At 39.9% G+C, this 18,536-nt stretch overlaps 1 protein-coding gene across 8 annotated transcripts in view; it reads right to left on the reverse strand.

The window, feature by feature from the left end:
• ECPAS (Ecm29 proteasome adaptor and scaffold) overlaps positions 1-18,536 on the reverse strand; it is a 63,746-nt gene that overhangs the window by 15,173 nt on the left and 30,037 nt on the right. For all 8 annotated transcript variants that reach the window (XM_030471195.1, XM_030471199.1, XM_030471197.1 and 5 more), the window contains 17 exons: positions 18,374-18,454; positions 17,410-17,638; positions 16,782-16,873; positions 14,910-15,044; positions 12,612-12,777; positions 12,022-12,194; positions 11,437-11,538; positions 9,779-9,902; positions 8,680-8,825; positions 7,585-7,639; positions 6,711-6,825; positions 5,728-5,793; positions 5,363-5,480; positions 3,323-3,490; positions 2,451-2,530; positions 1,572-1,677; positions 964-1,011 (listed from right to left, as the gene is read on the reverse strand). In XM_030471195.1, coding sequence (XP_030327055.1) covers positions 964-1,011; positions 1,572-1,677; positions 2,451-2,530; positions 3,323-3,490; positions 5,363-5,480; positions 5,728-5,793; positions 6,711-6,825; positions 7,585-7,639; positions 8,680-8,825; positions 9,779-9,902; positions 11,437-11,538; positions 12,022-12,194; positions 12,612-12,777; positions 14,910-15,044; positions 16,782-16,873; positions 17,410-17,638; positions 18,374-18,454 — 2,004 coding nt within the window. The remainder of the gene's footprint in view (positions 1-963; positions 1,012-1,571; positions 1,678-2,450; positions 2,531-3,322; positions 3,491-5,362; positions 5,481-5,727; positions 5,794-6,710; positions 6,826-7,584; positions 7,640-8,679; positions 8,826-9,778; positions 9,903-11,436; positions 11,539-12,021; positions 12,195-12,611; positions 12,778-14,909; positions 15,045-16,781; positions 16,874-17,409; positions 17,639-18,373; positions 18,455-18,536) is intronic.

Genomic DNA, 18,536 nt, shown 5'->3' on the forward strand with positions numbered 1-18,536 from the left:
TACAAATCTTCTGCTCAGATTACATTAAAGCACCTTTTCCCTCAGACAGAGGAAGTCAATGGCACTAGAGCAACTACCCAAAGCCAAACCAAGGCTCTGTTACACCTTCATTCTCCTCTCCAGGAGGTACTTAAGCCAAGTCATATCCATAAAAGGAGTTTCAGCTACAGTCAGCTTCCAGAAAAGGCAAATTCAGAACCTAACTGGCCTTGATCTGTATCTGGGTGATGAGATGGACCAAATGACCTCCCATTTAAAGGACAGCCTCTCAGCCACATGGATTCAAATATTCCACGAGGCAGAACAGCAAGTCCCAGATCAGAACAGATTCTGCAATTGCAACATGTTGGTGCAAGATCACAACTTGTGCCATTGAAATGTCACACTGCATGCACCATGAAGGTTGTGATTTCACACACAGCTTTTAAGACCCGTTTCCATTTCCACTGATCTGACTTTCTGAAAGGAATACCAAACAAAATATTAAGTGATACACGTACTATACCCAAAAAAACCTGTTGCTAACAGCACCAGAGAGCCAAGTCCAGACTGGATTACTTTGTTTCAGACCAGTAAGGTTGCACTGGGCCTGGTCAACTGTATCAGTTGGACTTGAAGTTACATGAAATTTCCTTGAATACCACCCCCAGTGGGACAAAAAGGACTGAGGAAAAAAAAACAAACCCACAGCTCATTATATCCCTCCTTTGATTGTTTAGAACTTAACACTGCATTATCCTCAAGCACCATCAAAAAAAGTACAGAAGAGTATGTGGTCAAGCGTATTATGACTGCTTTCTAGGGCGCTGTTCTGTTTATCACAACTACATTTTGCACTGGAGGTCTTTTCAAAACAACAGTCTACAGTAAACAGGTCACTCCTGCAAATACAATAGTGAATCATTACCTAACATCAAAACCATACATGTCTCCATGTGCAAACGATGAAGTTAAGAGTTTTACCTTGCTTAAAGTTTTCAGGGCAAGATCTGCTGCCTTTCGCACAGTCTCCTAAAAAACAAGTCAACAAACCATTGTTGCTATTTTGAAAACTTCTCCACAACAACTCATATTAATTGATATCACTCATACCAACAAGGCTATATCCATGGCTAATACTTAACATAATATTTTTCACAGAAATCTTGGCTCTGGTCCATCTGAGTATCTGGTAGACTCAGTGACAAATACATTAACACAGCTCAAACTTGGAAGGAGCCGAGGACTCTGACTTCATATATGCAAGTGATTTAAGCACACACGCAGCACAAAATAAATGTTTCTATACTCTGGAGTTAAATAAATGTTTAGAAATTCTTTCATATCCAGGAAAAATGCTGAGCCATCAAGAATAAGCACAGCAGGAATGAAAACCAACACTTAAAATACACAGAGAATTTCCAAGGTGGCATGGAATTTTAACTGCAAGGGCACTAATTTCTTGTCTGCTTAATACCCAAAACTCCCATTGGCTTCAACTTGACTTCTCAGAGAATCTCTCTTTAAATATCTCAGAGCCTGATCACTGTACTTTCTGTTAAAGATTCCTTTTCAATTATCAGTTCCACTACCTTAATGTCATCTTGCACTCTGAATAGTATTTCCCAGATCTCTGGAAGCTTGTCTATAATGTCATCCAAAGGTCTTCCTCTTAGTAAGTCATTCAGTGCCAGACAGCTGCAAACAAGAAATTTTATGTCCTTCCTATGGTGTACTTATTTGCTACAGGTATATACACAGATATGTTTATACGTATAAGCAAATGGTTAAAAAAATTAAGAACCGTTTCACATTCCTTATTTTCCCAAAAACTAAAGGCACGCCATCATAAGAATGTCTTCTTTAGTAGAGAAAAAAAAAGTTCAGCCAGTCAGGTGAAATCTGAAATGAGTGACAGCGAGAGAGAAAGGCTGCTGTGGTGAAAACTGCTATCGCAAACATTCCAACTACAAAACTGTTCCAGATTGTTTTTCTGTGAGTATAGGATAAAACCAGACCAAAATGGTCTAAAATCTAGGATTGAAATTAAAATGTAAGTTTTCAATACAGCGTAACTACAAACCATTATAAACAAAAAACCAAATTAATAAAAACTGGATACAGACTGGCATCCTGCCAAGCATGTATATAGCCAGACCGCCAAGGTCTTCTAATATTAAGCAATATTTCAGGTCCAAAGATATAGGCAAGAACTTTGTGACCAGAGAACTTCTCCTTTAGCAAATGCTGTTTAGTATCATGCTCAAGCCACACGCAATAAAAAATTTCAAGCTCAATGAAGCAAATAGCTTCAAGACTGTATTACTCTTCAAGTGCAGACTACAAGACCAGGCTCTATCTTGATGAAAAGACATGTCCTCTTCCCCACCTCAACTTCTTCAGGTTAACAAATTTATGGTGAAGAAAAGAACAGAGTTCAAAGAAAAATATGTTACTTTTTCTAGCAATACCTGGATTCCCTGATCCTCCACAGACTGCTGGTTAGGTTACAGATTAAATCCTCAAGAATTTCCTTCATGTACTTATCAACCTATTATTAAAAAAAAAGGCAAAATAATGAAACAAGCATGGACCATGCATCCTTGTCCTGTACTCTGAAGAAAAAAGTTTCTTTTCACCAGTGCTTGCAGCCACAGCAGATGAATTACTGATTCCTAGATCTGACCCCAGGCAAACTTACTCTGACTTTGCTTTAGACATGCCTTTTCCTGCACTGCTTGAGAGCGTAATGTAACAGAAATGACAAGAAAAGAAGAAGTCTCTCAGTCCTTTTTCAACTGAACTGTTTAGATGCAGCAGCAAGCTGATCACTTGCTGCTGCAAGTGATCACAAAAAAACACAATCTGCAATCACAAAAACAGATTTACAGCAATGGCATCTCACAAAAATCACTTATTCCTGAAACTTGTCTGGGAGGAGCTGCTTCCCAGGGGCTTCCTCCCACTTAAAAACTGAGGAACCATATTTAGACACTCTTGCTCTAGGAAGGGCATCTTAGGCCATAAGAATTCCCGAAGACCTCCTCATAAGCAATATGAAAACAATATCCAAGTGTGGAAAGACTCCACTCCAAGTAAATCATAAATTTTACTGCAGGCTGCACAAACAAGGTCTGTGATTATCCTTTCACACATAGGAGCATCCTCCCCTGTGCACCCTCCAGCTCATGAATGGATTCAAGCACCTCTTTCTCTGCAGGACAATACCTCACCCCTTTCTGCATAGCCCCTCCTTTCACAAGATGCAACTGTCCCATGAGGGTCTCTGAGATGCTGCTGGCTAACAGCAAACGCACCATTCTGCACCTTGCTGCTCACTCACCATAGTCTTGTCAGTGACCAAGGCATTCCAAATGCTGGTCATTGCCTGTCGAATCCCCAGGTTAGGGTCAAACTGGTAACGGTAGAGCCGGGGAAGAAGCTGGGGCAAAAATGGAGCCAGCTGCTCTCCAGCCTTGGCAGCTATCACATTAAAACCAAAAGCTGCTCCCTGAAATGACAACAGAGTATTTGTTGAAACAATGCTCTCTCATTCAGTTATTGCTCCTGAGCACACCATAGTCAGTGACAAATTGACAGACACAGTTTAGATTTAGACCAAATCAAAAGGACTAGAATGTTACCAGAATCAGTCCCACATCAGTGCTACAGTACCATACTGATCTTGAGCATACAATCACACTCAGCAGTCAACATATTACATTTGTTCCTTCTCTCCAACCTTCATTTTGAGATACTGACTGACCCTGTTTGCAAAAAGTGGTGGTGGAGAGTTAAAATTATGAAGATTTGAATATGTTTTTCCAAAAAAGATTCTTTCTGGAAAAAACTAGCAAGTGTGGGCCACTGCTTCCCTACAACTCTGCTGCACTTAGGACTGGAATAACTTAGGAACTGAGAAACTAAAAATAAAACAACTCCACTTTATCTCTACAACCTGAAATTTCTGGGGATTGTAATTTTGCCTCTGTCTATAATGAAACTCAAATATTCTTCCATACTCTCTTCTTTCTCCACTACTCTCAATTTCACTCTCAAATCTAACACAGTGGAACTGATGCAGGATAGCCCAAGCCCAAATTGCTCAACACAGGCAATGCAGTAAGTGCGTCTAATGACTTCATGTTTCCTGACTTGCAGTGTCAAAAGCTGCCACTCAAAACCCCACTCTAAGGATTTCACAGGACAGGATGTGCTGTCTGGGTTAATCTAAAAAAGGAAGAGTAATAAAGACACACCCTCAGTTAGGGTCACTGCTGTGAAGAGCAAGAGGCTGCAGAAAGTATAAAGAAAAGGGAGGCATCATCTGCAAGGCCCTGAGCAGCTTGCTCTGCCTCGCTTTTGTGTGGAGGTCTGGAGCACAGACTTCCAGATGCCCCTTCAACTTAAATGATTCTGCAAACCTCAAATTCCAAAGCCCAGCCTGCAGTCACTGAGTCAAATTTCTTGACTCATCCTGGCTGGTGAAACTCCATAAGGGTCAGGAGCCTAACTGCTCCTGTGCTTCTCAAGTCCCAGTGCAAAGAGAGGCAAGCCTTGAGAGGCATGTTGACTTGTCAAGCTCTGGATGAAAGTTAATGCTCGGGTGTTTTTCTTTTTGCACCAAGTGGTGTTTCCAGAGACTCAAAACGTCAGGCAGCAAGCACGAAAGGTGCAATACAGTACATGCAGCTACCAGGGTCTTCTGCATGAAAGCACATGAAAGGTGCTCTGCCTGCTTCCTGGACAAGAGTTTTTCCATGCTTGTGTAAAGCCAGCGAAAAAAACATCAAGTTAAAGCTCTGAAAAGTGTACTTAAATCTTCAGGTTTATGATGCTACTTTTTTCAGCAGGATATGGATCCAAGAGTATTTTGGCTTTGCTAAAGGTCCCAGTAGCTCTAAAATATCAAGACTTGAGTTAAAAAAGGATGCTTCTCACAACAATGATTAAACTTGTGTATTGTCAATCGGTTTTTTCACAACTTGTTGCCAAATATTTTTTGCTCTTCCTTTTTATATAAAAAGGTCACTCTGGCATCTGAAAACTCATCCAGCTTTGAAAATATTATGTCACTGTTTGAACACATGAAGACCTGGCCCCTAAGCGCACTCAAAAGTAAAAGGGAAGGATCACAGTTGATTTAGAGGGGAATGTAGGATGATGTGAACCCTGTGATACCAATGTTTTGTTGTAAGAATTTCAAGTAATCCTAAATTTGTTCCTCAGGCAGGTAAATTTGCATTGGACCTGACACCAAAGCATCAACAAATGTCCTCCTCGTGCAATTATCCATATATCATATAACCAGAGTTAGAGAAAGGCAGTTATTGTTTCTGGAGTTCATAGTGGGAATGTAAATGGTATGAAAGCAGCAAATTACCTTTCGAGAATTCCACATGGCATGATGGTTGGCCAGATTCATGAATTTGTACACCAGGTCTGGTTGATTGAGATCACTAGCCAGTGAACAAAGTTCCTTGTAGGTAGAAAGGCCTTGACTTTGGAAAGCAGAAAGGAAATTAGTGTCACTATTTTAGCTTCATAAATGCCATAATAGGTAAAGCTATAGTCAAATCACAGCCTACAGCAGAGAGAAGTGAATACCCTATCTGCACTACCAGAAAATAGTTATGGTAACTCAGAGAACAAGGAGGAACAAAAAGCTCAGGAAGTACATTTATAAGTAAGGGAATATTGTTTCAGCACTGACTGTGTGTCTGCAATTGAGACTGTCAGTAAACTTACCCATCTGGGGTTTTGCTCAGGCCACCCTGAAACACCACAGTTTCTCCAGTCATCTCATGTTTGGCTCTGGTAGAAAAGAGGTCCAACATTAGCTTTACCAAAAATGTACCCTTGAATGGACTGCATGCTACAGATCAAGTTTGTTTTTCTTTATTACTTTGGTAACTTCCCATTCTTCCAGTTCCAATCCCACAAAAAACATACAGGTGTGCAAAGCTACACAAATTGTAAGGAACCTCATTAACCTGTATCATGTGTAGTGTTAAACAGATGCTGCAGAAAGTGAAGGTTTTGCTGAGTAGTTAGGAGGTAAAAAGTCAAAACACTGAATGATGGGGCTTTTTTTTCTGCCCAGCAAATTTCTACTTTAAAATGAAAAAAAAATAAAAATAAAAAAAATAAAGAAATCCAATTTCCATCCATGTTAACTCTTCCTGTTTACCACCACTGGATCCCAACACTCCCAACCTAGGTTATGTCACTTACAGTGGCCACATCCACACCAGGTTAGAGGGAGCAGGCTGTTAAAGAGCATTTTCAGCACTGACCAACAGAATTACCAGCCAGGACTCCCTCAAGATCAGCATTTTTCACACCATAACTAACAAATGACCACTCACAACACTTCCCCAGCAACAGGTACATTTCAGGCACAAGCAAGTTCCCAATTCTGCAACATTCACATCGTGCATTGTCCTCTGCAATTACACAATTTCCTTCTGGAAATCCAATGAAACCCCAACTGATCTGAGTCAAGACTGAATAATTTTGAAGCTTTGTTAAACGGAACAAAACCAGAACAACTTCAGTAACAACAACTCTAAGATGAATTATGAAATGTCTCAGTTTGACCCACTGGGAATACATGGATATTGACATGCCCTTCACCTCAAAACATCTCTTTCCATACACAAGAGGCACATTTTTGTTCCCATCAAACACACAGCTCAGAATACTCTCACTGTATTCTGAGCTCACTGTACCTTTTCCCTGTCATAAGGGTATCAACAAGTGTGGTGACTAGCTCCTGCTGATCCTCTTCACTTCCTAGTTCATATATCAGCCCAAGACCTTTTGAAGCAACATCTTGACTAAGCTCTGCAAGAGATTTTACAAGGTAAAATTAAAGATAAGCATGTAATTAAGTAACACACAAATTTCAAAACCAAGATTCAACCAAAATCATGATCTAGCAAAAAGAGCTCTCCGCTGCAGTTCACACATCTCCATTTTAGAGCAGATCTAGTCTGGCAAGACACAAGCTTTGCATTCTGAAGCAACAATTTGTTCTCAATTAGGTGACATCTTCATGTTAATATTGTCACTGCAGGCTTTGAAAGAGCAGAGAGAATTCCAAGAGCAGTTAAGTATTCTAACATGCTGCTGGCCCCTGAAGTCCAGCAAAGTTAATGGTAATACTCTCTTCAACTTCAGTGAGCTTTGGATAGGCTGCCAGCTACCACCCTTTCCACTAGCTGCCATGGGCAGACCTACAAGCCAAAATCTGCCAACTTAAAGAGGGCTTAGAGTTCCTGTCCATGCAGAACTCTGCAATACACATCCTACAGTCCAAAGCAGAGCAGAAGAACCAATGAACATTTTCTGTTATTACAGTTTGAAGGGGTAAATGCAGAAAGATTTGTTTGGTTAGCAAAGCACAGACAAAGCTATGCTTCTTATTTCTATATGCAATGTCTAGAAATCATTCCTATTACATCAGAAATGGGACGTTTCTACAGTCATCTTTTAATGCTTACTGACAGAGTGTGTAGGTGACTTTCTGCCAGTTCAAAGATTCCCTCCATTCTGTTAAACACCCACCAAAAGACATAACCCTTAACATGTGATAGCACTTACCATCACTATCTGACAGAATTGAAACAAATGCACTTTGAATATCCTTGAGATGAGACTGCAAGATGAGAAAAAAGGACATTATTATTATCTCAGGTTTTGGATCCTTTGTCTGGTCTCAAGTTCCTAACAGATAAGCAGAAGATACTGTATCAGTGGAGCTGCCTATTTGAGCTACACCTACAACAAGAACTGCTCTCCTTTCCAGACAGGAAAGCAGCAGCCTGACTGACATTCAAAGAAGGTAAATTATTTTTCCAGCACCTTTTTACAGCTGCCATGCCATTAGTAAACATATTTTATTTTCCTTGCCGAATACATGTCAATAATGCATCATAAATGTGGCTTGCAGCAAGATGGGGCTATCCTGGGTGAGGACACTTTTCTTCACCCCCAAACTAGTGGACGTGGCTAACTCCTACAAGGTCGATTGTTTAGATGAGTATAATATGCAGCAAGGTTTTACATATAACAGCTTACAATTGCAAAGCACCTATTGTCCCAAAGCTCTTTACCTGGACAGCACAAGATGACTACATGGTCCCACCACAATCTGTAGTACCTCTATGCAGGGAGGGGACATTTTGTTTGGGAAGGCTTTATTAAGTCCCTGGATAGGATCTTTTACATTCTCTCATTATAGACAAGCACCGTAAATATTAGGTTCTCAAAGCACACCAAAAATATGTGAATCACACAACAGCTGCACCTTGGTACCAAAAGTTATGATAAACTCCAAAACAAATGAGTTCAGAAATTCTCCTCCTTCTTCCCCTCCTAGACCTCTTTTTAACATTTTCCAAAAATAATTCCTAAAAACTGTACAGACCCCAACCTCTCCTTCACAAGACAAGACCTGAGTGACAGATCAGAAGTTTACAAAGGTGCCAAAGAGTCTCATTCATCTGCCAGTTAGTATGTTCTCCTAGTAACAAAAGATAAGCCACGTCTCAAAAAAAAAAAAAAATCTCTATAAGGACCGCAGCAGCACTAGGAGAAAAAGGGCAACAGAAGTGAAGTGGAAGGAAGGGAGAGAAAGCAAGCAAGAGGCAAAAATAAGGACAAGGAGCCAGTGTTAGGAAAGGGCATATTTCTTACCTTAATTGCTTTGTGTGTGCTCAGCTTCTTCACCATTGACAGAAGCCAGATGCAAGCTGCCTGCCTAATGTGTGGGTTGGGGCTGATTATGTGCTTGTTCAAAATAAGGTCTAGGACCCAGGGAACCACGTCATTCCCTTTCAAATCTATATGAAAAGAAGAAAGGTGGAGAGGAGAAAGGGAGCTTTGAGAATCAGACACACTCATCTTTACTTTCGACATAATGTGCAGCAACAATGAAAAAATCTAATTATCCCACAAGTACCCAGATGACACCTTAATCTCTGCTTATTTAGGAAAAGCTTTCACTGGAGTCACTGAGAAAGCATTTCTACTAATAGAAACACTGCATAGAGTCCTCCTAGCCCTTCATAAAAGCGTTTCAGAGCCTGTGGCCAAAAAGAGGTACTGTTCATGCTGTGTAAGACTCTGTGTGCTTTTTGTTAGGACTCAAAATTTCTGGAGCAGTGGCAAGATTCAGTTTCTACCCTGTTCTGTACATGCTGAGCTTTGTGTACACTTAGAGATCTAAAACCACCCTCACAACATTACAAAACCTGCTTGCAGCTATTTACAGCTGCCAGTTTTGAAGCTAGCATTTTCTCATGTGTTTATTTCAGTGGGTACAGAATCTTAGTCAAATAAAATTTCTGCATTTACTGCACGTAAATGTCACTTACTCATATAATTTCAAGTTGTTGGAAAGGTTTGCAATTTAATGTCACAATCCTATTTCCCAGTGCAGGCTTCAAAATGCTCTTCTAAAAGGTTTATATATGTTAAACCTGAAACTAACTCAAGTGGCAAACCAAAATGAAAAGATAAAAGAAATTCAGTGTCAAGTGGCAAGAAGTTAGATTTCAAGAAGCTATTTAACAGCACATGTAAACAGCACATGAAAAAAGTCTTCTACCCTCTGAGCAAATGGACTTGAAGAGCTGAAACGACCTGTATATAATTAGCATGAGCAAACACAAAATGTCTCTTACTTGTACCATTATAAATCAAACACCACAGAAAAAGTTATGAAGGCCAGTGTTAGACCAGAACTGTGAAATTTTTTGTTCCTAATACAGATGCTGGGTTCAGGAAGGCCTACCTGAAGGAGGGATATATTCTTCCTCTGTGACTGTCCACACATCACGTGCAGCCACCGAGCTTGTTCCTACAGCAGCACTGGTAATAGCTTCGCCAACGGTGAACTGCAGTTCTATTTGTTTGGCCTGAAAAACACAAGAGCCTCACTGACATTGCTAATTAAACACACACCAAAACTTTTGACATCTACTCCACAGAACCACACTCCCAATCCCACTACACTTTTGGTGAACTTCTGAGACTATGTGGCAACTCACACCCATTGAGATTGATGGAAACTTATCCAGTGCCAGACTCTACAAAAGGAATGTTAAGAGCTAGGATATCCACACTTATTTTTAAAGTGTATCTCCTACAAAGCATTCGCTAGTCTCCGCAGAAGTTCAACTTAGCAGAGCACAGCACAGAAGGAATTGGAGAGACAGGATGAAAATAAAACAAAATTAGAACAATACTGCCAGATACTAACAAAAACTACTGCGGCTTTGCTGTAGTGTGCAGTAGTAAAAGATTCTCCTGAAGTTCCATCCAGAAATTGATCACTAATAAGAGATGCACAAATTTGCTATTTACATTAAAAGAATTTAGACAACACTTTGCCTAACTTCTCTGTCCTCTTCCTCTATTCTCTAAGCTCTCAGAAACAGAATGTGCAGAACTCTGCCACTTTTTTTGTCATTATTTACGAGTCTTGAGCCATAAGAACCAATTACATTACCGGCTTGGTACCTTCTAGATTGCTTTCCTTACTCTCTGGAAGCACAAAATGCTCAGGCATTTTGAGAAGTAAGCCTTTAGCTTCCTGCAATCTAAGATACATTGTTTGGGTTTGGCTTGGTTTGTTTTTCGTTTGTTGTTTTGTTGGGTTTTTTTCCAATTACATATTATATAAAGTAGAATGTAATGTCCCTAAGCAGTTACAGGAGATAAACATAGCACTTAGAAACATCATTTTATGTTTGTGTAAACAATGTTCTTACTATTCTTGCTTGTTTGAACACATAGAATTGGAGTACTCAGCAAAGCCAGCCTGTCTGATGCTCAATAGCTGCTTAGACAAAGCTGAATCCTGTGTCAGTATGAACAGGGAAGAAAGGTCAAAAAAGCTGTAAATGAAGAACCCTAAAAATCTTCTTGCCTGTTTAATTTTGCTGTTTGGTATATTGCAACACATACAGCAGCTCTGAAGTACCATGAAATCGGTACACTATACTGATGTATTTAGACTGACAACAGATACACGTTTTCCTACAAAGTTCTTAATTCAAGTCAGTTGTATCAGCTGATGCAGTTCAGATAAAAAATAAGATATATTTATATTATCTACTTTTAGGGTACTTTTGAAGGCTAAAGTACAAACCTACGGCTTCATTAGTATAATCTCTTAAGATTTTACACATATAGTTAGTTAGTCTTCCTGAAGGGGAACACATATTCACCCCAGAGATCTCGACTAGCAAGTTTTTAAACTGTGATACAAACCATTTTATAAGCCCCAAACCTACCCCACTCTCTATTTCAAGGCAGTTTCAAAGAACCCAGAGGGACTATTACAAAAAGATAGCTTCCCTTGTAAAACCTGTCTCTAGAGTATGGAAAAAGCATTCAAACAGAAATACTCACTGCAGTATAAAGAATAACACATTGGTAGTGCCTTACCTCCACAGAATCCATTAAACCTTGCACCAGTAGCTTCTGGTGGGGAAAATCTGCATCTCCCACTGGGAAGTAACCTAATGTTTGTATTGCTCGTTCCTTCATCTTAAAACACAAACAAAAACCAAACATGATCACATAACCTTCCTGTAAGTCCAGAAGATACTTTCAACCTACTTTCTCAACCTTGCTGAAGTTTCACTCAAGGTACCAGAAGTTAGACGTGCAAGTGACTTATTAGATCAATCAGTACACCGTTTTTCTAGAACACAGATCAAAACAAATGTCCTGTTAACCCTTGAGGATTATTTCCAGGTAAAAGAAGATTTTTTATATTTTTTTTTTAATTAAAATTAAGACCATTTGTAGTTTTCATCCAGTAAGCTCCAACTTATGACTACAGAAAGCACATCTGACCAATGGTGACACAAAACTGGAAAACCCTTAGTCCAATTCTGACTCACTAATACCAACAATAAGCCTAATTCTTTTTTAAAAGAGAGGCTGAGTTTGGCAGGTAATACATAAACCTGGGGACAGGGCATTCCAGAAATGAACAGGAATCATAACAACACTATAAAATCTTGCCTTATTTGTTTCCTTGCTGGAAGGGATGCGGGCCAATAAGCTTTCCACAAGTTGAAGCTTTGTAAATCCTGGTCCTTCACTGGGGATTGGCAAGGGGCCATTCCTTCCAATCTCCCCAAGAGCTGTACAAGCGGCCACCACGAGAAAGGGAGAGGTGCTGTCCAGAAAAGAACCTACAGGAAAAAGCAAAACAGGATGAGTTGGATTTTGTTTCATTATTTAGCAGTGGGCAAGCAGGCACTTACATTTTACGCATGTAAGAAGCAAAGCATTTATCTCCTCTACAGCTGGTAGGAAGCATTATGCTGAAACAAAATCCAAGTAAAAGGAGACACTGAGAGGAGTCTAGGCAGTGGCACCACCCCTAATTCTACTATGTTAGTCTATGAGCTGAGTCTACTTAATTCTTATTGAAAAGGGTTACGTCCATACATCTAGTAAGATGACATATTTACAGACTATAAATTCTATCACAGAAAGTAAACTCAAGATTACAGAATCAACGGGCTGAATATCTTATAAAAGTCCTCAGCCTGGGGTGCTTCAAAAAACAACTGTTACACACAGCAAAGTCTTAGGCAGGAAGTTACCTATTGTCTCTGTCGTCAACTTTATAAGCTGTTCTTGATCCGGCATGATGGCAGTATTTGGTTGTTCTATGTCATGTAGCTCCCTTGTTCTGCATTTCCCTTTGGCCAAGTACCTTCCAACTGTAAATCCCAAAGCCAACAAGGATCCATGTTGGACCTCCGGGCTCTAGAGACAACACCAATAGTGCAGAAAATCTCATTTTCAAAGTAAATAACACTTCGCACAAAGCACTGATTTAAAAAAACATACGGACAAGCCAGATGAGGAGGCACCCGGAAGAGTTCCAACTCTTGAGTTCTAACATACAGTTCTAACACATAGTTCTAACACATAGTGCAACAACAGAGAGCTTGATATTTCTAGTGCTCTTTGATGGATTGAGACCTTTAAGGTAAAATAACAAAACTTAGAAGAGGCTTAGGAGGACAGATTGAAAATTTATCACCAGCACTGACATTCCTAAAGCCAACCCTTTTGTAGCTAGGCAAAAATGAATAGTAAAAATCCTACTCATGTGATTTGTAAGTACAGACTTATGAAGGTGAACTAAGATAATAGAACGCTGTCTCTACTTAAAAACTGGACATACTCAGATGAAGGGGATTAAATGTATTCTTTGGTAAACAATAGTAAAGCGGAATTACTCTAGATTGGCATTGCTAAGAACAAGAACGCACTTGACCTATAAATACTGAAGGTAATGCCTTTACACAGCTCAATTGGCCACAGGCTGTGAAACCTAATTATTACAATTAAGTGTCAAGAATAGTAATTTCTCCAATGCTGACTTTGTACTGAGACTATCTAATGATGGTGCTCATTTCCATAGGTGACTTGTAACGAAAAGATTCTGTGCAGAAATAAGGCTGAGTTAAATGCTACCTTAATTTAAAAAAAAAAAGAAAAAAAAAAAAGAAAAAGAAAAAAAAGGAGGCAGGGGCTTAAATTTAGCTTAGTTAATGTATGGTTTTTATGACAACCCTGCAAAAAGTTGGATCAGTGCAACTGTACTGCCAGACAGGATCCTCAATCCAGCTTGTCCACCAGGGACTGCTCCTTGTTGTGGTCCTGCAGCAGCAAAGCCAGCTGAAGATGGGCCCTTCCCCCTCTCCACTTCAGCTACCTATTTACACTGCAGTCCTTACTGAGCCACTAAAGACCACCACCAGCCCCCTGGTCTGTCCTGATTCAACTGGGTTGGTACATTTGCAGCAAACCAGAGCTCTCACCGACTGAAACTCAGAAACGCAGAGGAACACTCTGCTTTTTTTTTGTTTCATGGTTCGCATCCCTCCCTATTCTCAGCCATGTCCTGTGAAAGGTCAACCATGGCTTCACGGGCAGAAAGCAGCAGCAGGGAGGCCGGGACACATCTGTGCTAGCTTCATGACCACAGAAGCTGCACCCTATGTGAAACTGAGCAATGAGACCACTTTGGCTCATACAGATACAAAACAAATCCTGTTCAATTACAACATACAGTGATCAGCACGTTTTGTCAGTATTTGAGTCTGTTACCTGTGATGTAAAATGGTGGCCCAAAAAGTCATTAGGAGAGACTGATATAAAAACATCTTGGGAAATCTAACCTAAAAATGTAGTACTTTCCCTCTCTTTCAGGATTGAAGACATATCAGCACAGAAACCTGTTCAATGTGATTTTAGGACTCCTCCAAGCTCACAGTAGCAAAATGTAGAGATAAGGATAATGGAAGCGGGAAGGAGCTGCTGGAGGAGAGAAGGCAGGCAAACCCACCATGTATTGAGACAGTGGTGGAGGGCCCCTGCGCAGTCCATGTGGAGTGGGAGGGAAGTCAGACCTCACCAAGTAAAGGCTGCTGGTGGGACAAGACCCTGAGCCGATGAGGAGCCAGGGAGCGACTATGGCTCAGGAGGGGAAGGAGTATTAACCATACTTTTTAGTTCTGTGCGTACCTGTAGCTGCTCACAAATAAAGAACTTGTAAATTGGTAGATAGTTTGATCCATTACTATTCAATGGGACAAGGAATATTTAAGATGGCTAAGACTGGTTAAATATCTGATGGTGTTGGCTTTGCTTAGGAACTGCCTCTAGGAAACCCTTCTACTGACGTTAACAACAGCTTCAGGGATTAGTTTATTTAAAGATCTGTTGCACTCATCTACAATAAAAATCCCTTCTCACAGTCCAACTGGATGTCAGCTAGTTAATTTTACACTCAGATTAAGGCTAATACATCCCAGACATACTGTGAGATTTCCTATCAGTTACATGAGACAAGAAAAAACAAGAAGCAGACAAAGAAAGGTAGTTACATGGTTGTCTTTTGTCATCTTGATCAGCTGCTCCAAGGAGGCCCTAAGCTCATCTCCAGACATGGTAGACAGCACCACAGAATAGAACAGGGCTGCAAGCTCGCGCATTTCTTCTTTGTTTGTGTTCATCAGACTCTGCGTGAGTTTTTAAAAAGAAACATAAAATATGGAAGCAGCCTCTCATACAGTCTGCGCATACAGAGCTTCAATATACAAGCACAACTCTCATGCAGCTACATAAATAGTACTTACCTCAGAAATCACTCTTTAAACCAGCAGCATTATCATTTAGTAAGAAATCAAGCACTCAATTTAGCAAAGCATTCATTGAATACTCAGTGTTCAGGAGGAAGATTACCACTAGCCACAAGAGGATTACCCATCAGCTCTGCATTAAATACGCTGCTGGAGTGTTCCTCTGAATTTTGCATTCAGAAAAGCTTCCACATTTTGCATTCACATTGAGCTAAAAAGCCTCCTAAAGACACTATTTTTCATGAGCTACTGGAGGCTTCTATTTCCTTTTTATTAATCAAGAGGAGGTGGCGGGGGAGAAACAAACCAAAAAACAAGCCTCAAGAGGTTAAACCAGTTAAATCAAATGGTGACAAAACCCAAAGTTGTCCAGGAAACCACAGCTCTCAGTGCAAACCCTTCCACTTTGTATTAGAGATCTTGTATTACCTAAGTTGTTAAGAAGTTGAACTTGGGAAGCATCAGGTGATTTGTTAAGATATAATCTTATCCCTGCATTAATTTGATGTATAATGCAACAAACTCATGTGAAAAATTCATGCCCAAATATTTGCATGGCTTCGGCCACCACAAAGGCAGCAAAAATGAGCCAAGCAAACAAGAAACCAGATCTATCAGGCTCAGGAAGCATAACTCTAACTTCAACTTAAAACTTGCATCAGATAACATAGCTGACTTCCAACAACCTCCTGGACCTGCTCCTTCCACTTGGCAAAGAGAAATGACATAAAGGATGTCTTACAACAGTATTTCTGGAATGAGGTACTATCAGTTACCACCTCAGGAAGCTTAATTTTGCAAATGGACACCTGGCCAAAGAAAAAGCAGGTTTTTCTCCAAACAATAAACAATACTGAAATGGAAAATGTTCAAGTCCTCTGAGGTTCATACCTGCACTTAAATGAGATGTGGTAAACTGCATACAGTGCAATGCAGCACAGATATCAGCAGGAGAAATTATTATATCACATTCTAATTTTTCTTTAATTTGACCAAGCATTATTTTTTGTCAGATTCCCACAATGAAAGTGAAGGCAACCTGTAAGAGCTTAGCAAACCCTGGATGCTTGAAGCAAACCATGAAAAAACAGGAAGTTGCCTAAGAATATAGGAAAAGTAGAATTCTCTTTGGCTTATTCTCAAGCAGGTTCCAGTTTATCCTTTTTTTGTTTGTTTGAGGCTAATAAAACCAGAAAAACACTTCTACAGAAAGGGCTCTAAAACAATTAGGGATCTAATTAATCTCATTTTCTGAGAAGCCACTCACATCTTCCCACTGGAAGAATTTCGTTTTCATTTTTCTTGTGCCATTTAATGGATCTTCTGATCAAGGGGGAAAACTGGCTGACTATACCAATAGGATCAATGATAGATTACCCTGAAGATATAGGTCAATGAACAAAATTGGTAAAACCAAAGAACCAAAATGTAGCTTCCCCATCCTGCTACGTATAACATTTCATGAAGTGTTGACTGTAAGTAGAAATATCAGATTTCAAATTAAGTGCATAGTTGGAAATAATACTCCATTCCACCATGGGAAAATGTCAGGTTTTGCTAATGCCAAACCCATTCCACTCCCAAAAATAAACCAAAATATGTAAATTTTCAACATACCTTTATCCAATCCATTTTGTCTACAAATCTGGTGGCTAGTTTTTCTGGATACACTGAAACAACTTCTAGAAGACAATACATGACTGGCAAACCTAAAGAGTAATTAAAGAATCAGGTTATTAAACAATTGCAGTATTTACAACAATCTAACAGTGATAAAAAGAGGTTAAGAAGTATCAGGCATTTTAAAGCATTCATTTGCAATTCACTAGGGATAACAAACAATACAGAATAATAGGGTATAGTTTTTCCTTAGAAATACTAGGGAAACAAATAGAAGCAAACATTCTGGTAGCAATTTGTTCTAAAGGCATCAACTGCTTTAAGACTACACTTGTTGCAGATACACTATTATCAGAGTGAGGAAGACAGCATTCACTGGTTATAGCTGTTATAGACAGCAGCCTCACAATTTTAAAGCATTATGTCAACCGTTGCTGCAATTCTGCCGTCCTGCTTTGTCCTACCTACACAGCAGCATAGAAGAGAACAAGTTTAAACTGAAGAGTATATAGTCAGTGTTGCAGCTCTGTGATTGCTGCAGCCAAATTCAAAGCACTGAATACGGCAACTCACTTCTAGCAAGAGAAGATTTTCCCTCAAGCTAATGCTGCACACAGGTTCTTACCTCCAACACTAGTTACCAGTTGCTGAAGAAGGCCAATATACACATGTACAGGGTTGGTTTCTGCACTTTTTGAAGAGGAGGAGGAAGATAAAGATATGTGGTTGCCAGACATGAGGTTTCTTATGTAACGTCCAATGGCTGGAGCATGATCTTGCATATCTGCCAAGCTCTGTGAGGTTGGCACCACACCTGCACTGTGAGCAAGACACATCCGCAGATACAGAACTATCTAAGTAGAGAGGAGAAAAACACAGGATACTGAGTGCATGAGCACTGGGAAAAAACATGGAGAGACAAAATAAAAGAGCAGGGAACATGCTGCATTTAATGTAAACAAAATGAGACAGTTTCTTCTTTAATCAAATCTAGACAGAAAAGTCAGCACGGAGACAGGAACAAATATAAAGTGTAACAAATCTTAGGATGAGTTTCTGCAATATGGCTGTGTAAGCAGACAACCCTACTGTGCCTGCATCACTCTCAGAAGATTAAATCATACACAGACTTTTGGCTTAGCATCAGCTGATGCAACCCCCTTGCAGGCAGTTCAGCCCATGTCCTATACAATTTGGCATGCATATGCAACCCAAAGCATGGTTAATACAGACCATGCATTGCATCTGAGATTGTGTGTACAGATTACTGAAGACAGGGAATCTGCTATGAGAAGAACAGCCCAAGGAGCATAATAGGTCTTTTGAACAGGACTGCCCATTTCTCCATCTGACAAGCTATTACATTAGGTATGCTGCAGAAAGCAGTGGAGCAGCGCCTTCAGGAACATTCCTCCCAACCCTCCATGAATATCCTGTTCAAACAGATAAAGGATGAAGAGTTAATCCCAACATCTGTTCAAAGAGGAAGTTTAGAATGTAAGATGACTTACAGTAACTGTTAGCTTATTACACTGTCCTCTAAATAAATTATGGCATACATATATAAGGAAGTAAATCCAGACACCTACCTCTCCAAAAGTGGCAGGATTGAAAGGCAATGCTGCAGTTCCAGTTGTATATTTAGCTGGAGTTTTCATTCGGTGAGAGGCCTAAACAACAGAATATATTAAGAGTGGAACATTCAGACCCACAAACAGCAGAGATGTCGGAAAGGTCAGTGCAATTTTGCTG

This window comes from Strigops habroptila, chromosome Z, assembly GCF_004027225.2.
Source record: "Strigops habroptila isolate Jane chromosome Z, bStrHab1.2.pri, whole genome shotgun sequence".
In the NCBI taxonomy this organism is placed as follows: domain Eukaryota; kingdom Metazoa; phylum Chordata; class Aves; order Psittaciformes; family Psittacidae; genus Strigops; species Strigops habroptila.